Source organism: Glycine max, chromosome 9 (genome assembly GCF_000004515.6).
Source record: "Glycine max cultivar Williams 82 chromosome 9, Glycine_max_v4.0, whole genome shotgun sequence".
Taxonomy (NCBI): Eukaryota; Viridiplantae; Streptophyta; class Magnoliopsida; order Fabales; family Fabaceae; genus Glycine; species Glycine max.
Window position 1 is genome coordinate 31,225,281 of NC_038245.2, and position 11,940 is coordinate 31,237,220.

General features: G+C 27.4%; 1 protein-coding gene across 1 annotated transcript; it reads right to left on the reverse strand.

Moving 5' to 3' along the window:
• Positions 1 to 3,976: 3,976 nt before the first annotated feature.
• Positions 3,977 to 9,879, reverse strand: LOC100306686 (putative peroxygenase). The gene is made up of 6 exons (NM_001251801.2): positions 9,707 to 9,879; positions 9,465 to 9,569; positions 8,879 to 8,964; positions 5,017 to 5,111; positions 4,412 to 4,537; positions 3,977 to 4,296 (listed from the first exon to the last, which is right to left on the reverse strand). The coding sequence occupies exons 1-6, from the start codon at positions 9,753 to 9,755 to the stop codon at positions 4,149 to 4,151; spliced, it is 609 nt and encodes a 202-aa protein (NP_001238730.2). The 5' UTR covers positions 9,756 to 9,879; the 3' UTR covers positions 3,977 to 4,148.
• Positions 9,880 to 11,940: the final 2,061 nt, after the last annotated feature.

The window sequence follows — 11,940 nt, forward strand, 5'->3', positions numbered from 1 at the left end:
ATTCCGAGGCCACTTGATCCAACATTGCAAAGAAGAATGAAAGCTATGCCAAGTAAGCCAACAAGAACAGGAATAAAGTGGTACTTAAACCAAATGATTGGGTTGGGGTACACATGAGGAAAGAGAGGTTTCCTGAACAAAGGAAGTCCAAACTTCAACCTTGAGAAGACGGACCTTTCCAAGTACTAGAGAGGATCGTGACAATTCTTACAAGATTGATATTCCAGGTGAGTATGAAGTAAGTTCCTCTTTTAATGTTGCTGACTTGACTCCATCTTTTGCAAGTGGTGATCCTGAAGATTTGAGAGAAAATGCTTTCCAAGAAGGAGGAAATGATGAGAATATCAAAGTTGCCCAAAAATACAGGGACCTATGACCAGGAGTAGGACCAAAAAGTCAAAGGATACCCTCCAACAAATGGTAGTAACCATACTTGACAAGGCCCAAGTAGAGAAGGATGAAGGCCCAGAGACACTCCCAAGAATCTTTATTACTGAAGGCCCAAACTAATTTGAAGGTCCATATTGAATATTTTTGTATTTTGTAATTTTAGTTAAATAAATTGGTGCCTTTTCAGTTGCACCTCAGCTACACTATATGCATTGAACTCATTTTGAAGAAAAGAGACTTTTGGCATTTTGACAAAATGTGTGTATTTTTGTGAGAGCTTTCCTCTGGGTTTCTTGTTAAACCAATCTCAAGCTTATCAAGTTTGAACCCTTGTGGTGTCTACCCTTTACTTATCTTCAATATTTGGAAGTGGCATCATTCATTTTCGTGACCTGTACCAAGCGATCTGCTCCTAATAAGGATCATGTCATTTTACCATCACCATCCAAATCTCTCTCTCACACTTTTTCTTTACTTTCAACATTAGCATAAATGGTTCACATAAAGAATTAGAATATTTTTTTTACTACAAGGGGAACATAAATGGTTTATTAAAATATGCTTGAAAGCTACTACTAGTAGAGTAGCAGCGTGCCAGTGTATTAAGCCAAAATTTGATCACTACTATTAGTAAATTTGATGGGTCAACCTGAATATTTGGATAGTAAATTTGACAAACATATTGACAAGTCTTTTTTAATCTATTTGTTCCACCATAAATGAGAAAAACCAAACCACCATAACACTTAGTGGCGATTTCACTATAACACACTTTTATCTTAGAATGAAGATGCATTAATCCAAGTATACGAAATGTGCTCGAAGCCCCTTTAAGGGAATTCATTTTTCATAATTGGGCTTCTTTTTTACTCATGATTATAGCAGAACTTAGTAGTTTATGCATTGTCATTGTGATAATTGTAACGTCATTATCTTCTGTATATATAAATTATAATTTATAATAGTTATCTTGAATGAGAATGACTGAAGGAGATCACCCAACCAAGATGCCACCAAGGAAGAAGAAGAAGGTTGTTTTAGGGCATAAAGTTACTAAGGTTGTTGAACAAGTAGTGAAGGCATCCATGCATCATGCAACAAGTTCATCAAATGTACCTTCTGTTACATCTTAGCAGGATGTACATCTTACCATGCAACATAATATACCCTCTCAAGGTAGAGAGTAGCACATTCCTTCTTTACAACAGGGTGTAACTAGGTCAACCTCTACTCCTTCAGAGCCAGTTGCACAATCTGGTGCCTTTGTAATGATCCCTACACCACTGGGTATTAATTCTACTCGTATGGAGTCACAAGGTCAACCACCACACCATTATGATGATGTGCCACATGATATAGACCATGAAAATGATCTTGATGATGATGATGATGTAGAGAATGAGGAGGCTCAACTACCCCATGCTCTAATTGACCTTGACTTAGTGTGTTTGGTATGTTTTACATTGGTGTAAATACTTCTTTAATTTCTATTCTAGCTTATGAATATAAACCCATAAAATTGGTGCATATTGTGTGCACATTGGTGCATTTTGTATGTTAAATTAGTGCAGTAAGTGGGTGTTTGTGTGCTGGTGCATTTTAGTAGAGTAGTAAGTGTGTCTTTATGATTTTTACATGACATACTTATATATCTATGTATTTTAAAGTCACAAAGGCTTGGCTGACCTCCTCACATTGATGAGGTGTTCAAGGAGACACATATTAGGAAAAAGGACAACACCTGGGTGGATAAGAGATTAGAGCAAACCTATGTAAGTTAACATGTTATATAAATTATTTAATTTTTTAGTAAAAAAAAGTAATCGTGATGTACTGATTTTTTATTTATTTAATTAGGGAGACTTTCAGAAGAAATTGCAGGAAGACTCTAGCGATGGGACAAAGGCCATTAACGCTACATCAAGAGTTAAATTGCGGGCTGATATTGCTAGAGACAAGTCTCAGGGATGTCTTTATGGAGCTGGAGACATGTTCTCCCATTATTGTCCTAGTGTGGAATCACTTACATAAGTGAAGTGAGCATCTTGTAGGTCATCTCAAACCATTGCTCCAGAGTGGGTGGCTAGACAAATCTCACAAGCAAATGAAAGATTTGAACAACAAATGAAAGAGCAACAAGAACAACATCAAAAGATACAAGAAGAGATGCTTAACACCATTAGGGAAATTAAAGCATCTGTGAGTGAGCTTAGCCAGCATCTTCAATCTTGTTGTCGTCGCCATCCAGACTGTGAAGAATATTCTCATCATGATGACCAATACAATCCCACCTAATAATTAGAGACATGACACTTAAATATATGATTTTTTGTATTATAACTTAGTACCATACTTCTGAGACTTTTTGATACTTTATACTACCATAGTTTTATTGTTAATTGTTATGGTTATATATATGGAAATGAAATATTGTTATGCATTAATTTTATGTTTGAATAGGTAATGTTTTTATATTATGTTCAAATAAGTATTGTTTTTACAGGTTTTTGATAATTTCGTAAAACAAATTTAAATTTTTAAAAAATATAATTACCAAAGGTTAAACCTTATGTATTATAGTGAGTTTTTATTGTGCAGAAAACACACTCTATCACAGAGAGTTAAGCCGTCTGTATTACAATAGATTTGGTCAACGGTAAAAAGTCCACTGTAATACATTGGGTTAAACCTACTATAATTCATTATACATCTTAGCTCATGTCCATTGTTACTTATCACTTATTGGCGGCTAAGCCCTCTATATTATCGACAATCAATTATTGGTGATTAAACCCACAATATTACCTTCTACTTACAGTAGGCTAAGCCTATTGTATTACAAACGGTTTCTTTGTGGCCGCCGATAAAATTTACCGATGGAGGTTTTACAGACAAACTTGTAGTCCACTGTAAACTGTCTATTTATAGTGAGATTATGCTACTGCAATGGGATTTTACTTTTAGCCAACTGTAATAGTGAACATTCTTGTAGTGATATTCTTTGAAAACTATAATTCTTGGGAATCATTTTTAACTTACATCCTCACAAAAACATTCTCGGATGGGATGACAATCATACTTTTGCAAGTTTAATTTTTGTTTTATTATAGTAAAAACATCATGTTACTTATTAAATTATTTAATGTGCTAAATAATTAAAGTTGTTGGTAAAATACAATATAAATTTTTTATTCATAAAAAACCTATTTAAAGATTATCAATGATGAACCAAATAAATTTTCTTCATTCCCAAAAATTATGGTTCCGAAGCATAAAAAATGTATTACCTATCAAATGTTCCCCCTAAGCTCCTCTAGGGGGAGTCGGTGTAATGTTTTTTATGTTTAAGAGGAAGAATCAGTGTATAACAAAAGCCTAAAGTTTAAATGATTTTCTATATGATTAAAAAGTGGAGGAATATTAAGTGTAATAATAACAAATCTCAATAGAGATTCGTGTAATTTATTCTTTATTAAATATAAATTATACATACATAATAGGAGAGTTTAAAAAGTAAATTGGTAAAATTTCTCAGTATTTTTTTTGCTGAATAAAAAAAATTAAGGTTAACTGAAAACTAACACTATTTTAAGTAATAATAACAAATAAATATAAAATCATTTGCATTAAACAATTAATACGTAACTTAAGTTCATACACCAATAGGAATATACACCATAAATAACACTTTCAAGGCACTCAACAAGAAATTCACAAAGACGCATGTCCCAACTTATATAATTCATGTCAATCTTTATTTATTTCGCTTTCTTGTCTGAGTGTTCCTTTTCCATTTTTTCAAAGAGGCTTCCATCATAAACAGCTCGAATAGTCTCTTTGTGCAGTAAACCATCCTTGTCTTTGCCAAGAACATATAGGATCTTCCACTCCGTGTAGCTAGCAAGCCTACATCAAATAATAACAACTTGAGTGATTCATTTATATATTCACTTGTAAATTACTAATATATGAAAAAAATTCACTCAGTAATATTACTAATATATGAAAGAATTATTATTACCATCCAGCGTAATCCTTAGGAACTCTATTTGCCACAAGCATCCCCATCAATTCATCAGATGTTAAAGAATTTGGGTGTGTTCGAGCATGCTTGCTGAAAATTTCTTCAAATTTTGAAAGAACAAACCTAAAAGACTCAGCCTCGATCGAGTTAGTAAACAAATTATATTGACATTATGTTTTGAAATTATATATGCATTTCACAAATTATGAAGTCGGATTTTAATTTGCAATTGAAAGAAGTTGATCCCGAGCAAAGAAAATTAAGGCATGTTAATTTTCTTCAAGAAAATATTTTCTACATTTTTTCTTTTAATTACAAAAATGATATTTTTATTTAATTTTTAAATATTTATATAGAAAATTGTGAAAACAATATTTTTTTACTATTTTCAAAATAAAAGGTTAAAAATAAAAAAAACAATAACAAATTGAGAGTAAGGAATGACTTTTATAATTAAAAGTATCAGGTCAAATCAAACAAACCTTATCCAAATTAATGATGTAAACTTAAGATAATGGATTAATTAGCAATAGCTTTTATTTATTTTTGGAAAAAGTTAGAACAATTACATTCAGATTATGACATGCATTAAAAATATATACCTTCCTTCACTATCGTAGACACCAGAGTCACTTCCATGCTTGCTTCTATGGATGTTTTGAACTTCAATTGGTAGCAGTATTGAAGGAAACTTTCCCTAAACCATATAAAAATCCAGATCGAGACCAGTTAATATCTTGACAGTACATAGTAGCAGAAATGAATTTCCTCGGGTAAAGAAGTTCATCGAATATTTTGAGCATAAAAAGAACAAAATTTTTCCATATTTTAAAAAATGGTGTTAGCCCAAATTTTACAAGATATAAAATTTGTTTATTCTTTCATTTCTTTTTCCTAAACAATAATGGTAAATATATATTCGCTTTTCTTTAATTTTATTCATTATTTTATCAGATACTGTATTACGTCGAACATTTTCTTCTTCTTTTTTATTTTATTTCATTTTATCTTATTCTTATTTTTCATTTTCTTTTTCTTTTTTATCAGATAATATTTATTACATCCATAATTTTTTTCTCTTTTCTTTTTTACTAAATCCTTTCTTTTCACCTCATATGTTCCGTTTTGGAATAAATGTTGGTTGGGGCTCTTTCCTATAAGCACCGACCAACTTAATTATGTATTTGATTACAATAAAGTGGTTTTAAAGTAAGAATAAAGGTATTTCTTACTCATCGTTTCAATTTTAAATAGGATGTTTCAAAAAAAAAATTCTAGTCCTCTATAGATTCAAAATTCTCATTTATTTTAGTTTTAAATGTTAATTAACAAGGTAATAACAACATTGAGAACTCATTAAGTTGTCATGTAATCAAGAAATTCTATAACAGAACATTTATCTTGTGTTTTTAAATTATTAGTATGATGCCTTCAACTGTATTTGAGCATATGATGATTTTAAAAATATAACTCAAAAAAAAATTAAACACAATTGTCTTATCAAACTCGTTAATGACAAGACAAATTAATAAATCATCAACATTATTATTATGTCTTTTCTTTTTGTCTTCGAAATGCACCATTGATATTTTTAAAAAAACAACATATTTATTAATAAAATTTATTTTTTAAAAATATGTATTTTTAAATGATTTTGTTATTTTTAATTTATACTAATATTTAGTAAAATATTTATTATTTTAAAAGAAAGAACACGACACTTGCTTTTTAAATTTTTAAGTGATACGAGAGTGGAACCCTTGTGGGCTACCATATGAAGGCCCTTTCATACGAAGCAAAAGACTAAAAAGTCATCAGTTTCTTTGCACAAACTCAAAGTAAAACGTCGATGGAAAAGAATCGCATAAGCATGAAGACAATTTGTAATTAATTAATTGCATCTTTACAGAAGAAAAAGTTGTATTCTACTGTAAAGCAAATCAATCTCTCGAAGTATCTGGAAAAACTTTTGTCCGGCTTGTAGATATATATAAATATAAAGAGTGTTTAAGGTATACAATTATAATATAAAAGCTTTTATATTATTAAATAATTAAAAATTATTTTTGATATAATTTTTCAAATATTTATTATAAAATTATGAAACCCTTTTATATATATTAGTTATGCTCAGATTATTATTTTTAAAATAAAATTATTTTTTCTCATAAAAAAATATAAATATGAACACATAATTGACATTTTTTTGGCAAGGACACATAATTAACATATATACATATATAAGTGAAATTATTTTATAGTACTTATATATAATTAAGATCGTAGTTTATTTATGAGTTCAAAACTTTTGTTTATAAAGTTTATGAAAATTTTCATAAGGATAAATTTTGTAAAATCTATAATATTCATGATTCAGTTATGTATTCAAATTATTATTTTGACATATAAGTTAAACAATTGTAAAGAAACGAGTTATAAACTTTAGAGTCTTTTCTGTGCAATAAACCTGTTGAGATGGTAAAATATCTAGTTTTTTTTTTTTTTTTTTTTCTTCTCAAGATAGTATCTTCAAGGTGCGTTTGACAAGCACTACACTATAAGAAATAGAAAAGATTACAGGGAAAATTCTTGAGTTATAGGACACTTTTTTATTATTTACATTATTTGATAAATAATGAACAACACAAATAAAATAATATTATGAAATTTATTAAACTATCCTTTTTAATATCAATTATCTTAATATAAGTTACATTATTATTATATATTATGTGAGTTTAAAATACAGAATATATAAGTTAGTATATAATGTGAATTAAAAAATACATGATAAAGTTATTTGTAATTAATAAATAATGTTCACATAAAAAAAAAACTAGTAGATAATATAAATCTGAAATACATGACATAAATATAAGATTGTTGTAATTAATAAATAATGAAAATTCAAATGCACTAGATCAAATTTAAATATGTTTCTACCGAGAAAACAATAGCAGGAATAAGAAAATTTGGAGTATATGTGTCTTTTGAATTTTTTTTTACATAAAACAAAAAGTTATTTTATGATTTTAGTTGAGTTTGTTTTTGTGTTATTGTCATATGTTTAATTTGTGTACACAATCCTTTTTTTAAAAGAAACGTGAAAAAAATACTTATTTTGTGTACTATAATTTTTAGCAAATAAGGACCCTTATATATTGAGTTTTTAGTTTATTTTATCTTAATTTTTTTTCAACTTGCTAATAAGATTTTAAAAAAATATTGATTTTAATTTATTTTCTTAATATATTAAAAAAATTATTCTTTAAAAAGAATATAATTATTACTTATTCTAATACATATGGTAGAAAAATATTTTCTTAAAAGATGTTGTTGCTTCAGTAAAAACAAAATGTTTCCTTTACACAAAAAAAAGAAGAAGAAAAAGTTGTTGCTAACCAGCATTTCGCTATAAACATTTCAGTATACGCCATATGGTACCAGATGCCATTTCGACTTCGTGGATACCATATGTTGACCCTTTTCTTTCTTTTACTTTAATGTTCTTTAGTGTAGTTTTCTTCTCATAACAGACAGTCATGAAAGTTGCGTAATCTTTAAGTATTCCTTCTACCATTCTGTAAAAAAAAAGTATTCCTTCTACCATTCTGTAAAAAAAAGTATTCCTTCTACCAAAAAAACTTTAAGCATTCCTTTCATTTGATTCAAAATATTTATTATTTAATTTCTATTAAAAATTAGGGAAGAAAATAAATTATTTTATTTTAAAGCCTGGGTATAGTATTAATTTTAAAAAGTTATAATGATTCATATCAATAATATTAAAAAATTCTAACAAATTATATATTTCAAGTATATTCTGTAATTAATTTGAAAACTTTCTGATTAAACGATAAAAAAATCTGTTTTAGATTTTAGTTCTGAAGACAAAAATATCTTATGTTAAATTTAAAATAACTATATAACCCAAAGGATAACTATTAGATGAAAAGAAATTAAATTATGAGATGACATCTTTTATTTTATTCTAAATCATTTTACTAATATACTTTAATTAACGAGTTTAAATGTTTAATTTTAATAATTATCAGTAAAATAATTATATTTTCAATTCATTAGAAATTACTTTAAATGATGAAACATAAGTTTTTAGGATTGGATCCATATATAATCCAAAGTTTTTGATCGTATGAGGAAAGAAACTACGGAGAGATATAGAAAGTTGTTTTTAATTGGACCTAAATCTTTTGTTTTTTTTTTAATTATATAGTATAGATTGAAGTAAAATAGTGTGAGACTCATAAAATTTTATAATTTTTAATAAATTTTAACTAATAAAATTTCGTTTGCGTTCAAAATAATATGTTGTAAGAGTTATTGTTGATTGTAACATACTAAAACTTCTCTTTAATAAAAAGAAAGCTTCTTACTGAGAAGAAAATAAAAGCTACTAAAAGAGGAAAGTAACGTGTATGGTGTGGGATGAAAGAGTCAAAGTACCGGGCGGGTTTTCTGACTGAGACCTCCATTGATGAAAATAGCAGCAACGGACGATAATAAGTACCCACAACCTATTGCTCGAAATCCTGCAATCAATCATGTTCATTTTTGTTCAGCTATTTCTCTTATAAGCGATAAAAACTCGCATATTTTATGTGATGACGTAGTTTAGTTGGTTGAGAAGAATATCTGAGTGTTATAAATTATTTAATACTTACGGAAAAAAAACTGCCATATTTTTACATGCAAATCTGAATCTAATTATAAAAAGAGCTTCTGCCTTAAAGGGAGAAAAAAAAACAGAGATTTTGGAAACTAGTGGAAGCGGATCAAATATAGTGTTTGGAGATGTGTTTTGGATTCATTTGTTTTTATATTTTCACATGAAAACGCAGAAGCTGCTATTATTTCCTTTTATATTTTCACATTTTCAGTTCATATGTGGATATATCAATTATTCCAAGACGAGATCGAAACATGTATGAATTATGTTTCATTGATTTAATTTCCGTTTAAAGAAAAGATACACTACATGTATGTTAACTTAATGAGCATATAAAAAATAAACACAGAAAATTAATTAAACCTTGGAAAGTCTCCCACGGGTATATGATGCCATCGTGGTTCCTGTCGAAGAACGCAACGTGCTTTTGCAGAACGTTTTGATCGTGTGGTATTGGTTTCTCATCAACTGCACATTAAGTTCACGAAAAAATATTAAAAGTGGGTACAAAAAAAATGTATAGTAACTAAATTACGATCAATACAACAAAAGTGTATAAAATAAATAATAAATAAAAACACAAAAGGGTAAAAAAAATCGGTTACCCTCTTGGTTATTATTGCTCTGTTTTGTACTAGAAGACAAGGAAGCCATGGATGTTTGATAGGAAGAGAAAGAGGAAAATATGGACAAAGTATATTAAAGAGAAAGAATGGGGACAAAGAAGGGGCGAAGAACTTTTTGGTGAATGAATTAGAATTGTGATGATCACGATGATGGTGAACATATTCCGCGTGTGAAGCTTTTATATACAAGTTTGGTGAAGCATAGATTTGGTTAGGAGACAAAGCAAGATGAGATACCTTTACCTTCACAGTAATCAACTAATCGGATCCTAATTCGTTATATTCTTAATTAATGAGCAATACATATTTTATTTATAAAATGTGTATTGAAAATCGATCAGATGAAATTGAAAGGGATATCCAGTGAAGAAATATATATATATATATATATATATATATATATATATATAAGGATAAAAAGATTAATTTGTCATAAAAGAAATATTTTTTAATTAATTGTTAATTGTGTAGGTTTGAGTGAAATGCACAAATAATTCAGGAGCAGATATTTTATTAACATACAGATTTTTTTTGTGTAGAGTATTTTTAACATAAGTTTCATTCGAAGTCCAAATTAAAAAACAAAACAAAAATAAAGAAAAAAGTAAAGTCTTAATCTCTCTCCGTTAGAAAATCTCTGCAAGGTTTCACATCACAACATAATTTTTTAAAATGTATTATAAAAATGTTTTAAAGTATTTTTAACATTTTCTGAAGAAAATATTTTTCACTGGTAATTGATTATTAGAAATTATTTTAAAAAAATTGTTCAGAAAATTTAAATTTGAAATTGAAATTTAAAAGTCTATAAAAAGTAGTCACGGTCCATCATAATTTTTTTTTTTAAAAAACATTAAGAAACATGTGTGACTTATCTACTAAAGTTTTAAGAGAGTTTTTCTCACAACCTCATTGTTTCTATTGAAAACAAACTACTTTTAGTTAAACACTTGCAAATCAAGTAAAGACTCTTTCAAAATCGATCTTCAACTCGTATCATCTTCTCTGATAAATAGAAAATTTTATGTACTTATAACACACAATTTATTGTGATAAGAGACTGTGTATCTCTTGAATTGTTAATTTTTGAACTGTACAACATTTTAATTTTTCAAGATGTGAACATTCATTTAAACTCTCTTAATAAATGTTGGATTAAACATATTTTTATTATTTATAAAGAGTTTAATATCTATATACTAATAATATAAAATATTTTATATTATCATTTAATCATAAATTATCATTTGAATTATTTTTAAATAATTATTTTAAAATTCAATAAATTTATTATATATGATAAATTGTGATGTGATAATTAAGTGTATAACCTTTTTCTCATTTTTAAACGTTGAAACGTTTGTTTTTAGTAGTTCCTCACTTTATTAAATGTGTCGGTTAATCATAGTTACTAGCTCGTCAACAAGTTAACGTTGATTTATGTTTTGGCAATCAAAAATCGCTATAAAATATGGATTATAGATTATAAGAGATGATGATTTTAAACCTCTACATAAATCACAATTTTCACCGTTTCTATCTTCCTTCATGGCAACCTCAAAGATAGAAACTGTGAGGATGTTAAAGTCTGGCATTCTGAATTTTTGTTGTCAATAAAATCGTCACATCTTGTAATTTATATTATGTATGTAACAACATTTTACTGCTTAAACTAAAATCACCGTGAACTCTAGTTGACGGAGTTAGTGATCGAGATCAATTTTGACACATTTTATAAAATAAGAGACTAAAAGTTAATGATTTAAAATAGAAGAAGTAAAAACAAAATTTTAAAATTTTCTAGGAAAAATATATATTTAATCCAAAAATATTTTTCTAAGACTATGTGGACTTCGGAATGGAACCCCTAACCACATATGATATGTATGTTAAGATACTGTAGTTAGTTTTTTTTTCTAACTAAGAAGTTTATTATTTTTTGAAATATTACTTAAAATAATATTTTTTTAAAACATTAGTTTCTAATTTATATATATATATATATTTCTTTTTATGTTTAATATATTTATCAAATTTCTTGATTAAATTTTTAAAATAAATAATTTTTTCTAATTTTTCATTTTTTAATTATCAGCTTTCAACTAGTTTTTGGTCATTTTTATAATTTTCGGTCATCTTTTTTACTTTAATTAATTTTTTCAAACATAACCATATTTAAAGGCCATTATTATGTGTCAAACATATCAAAAAAT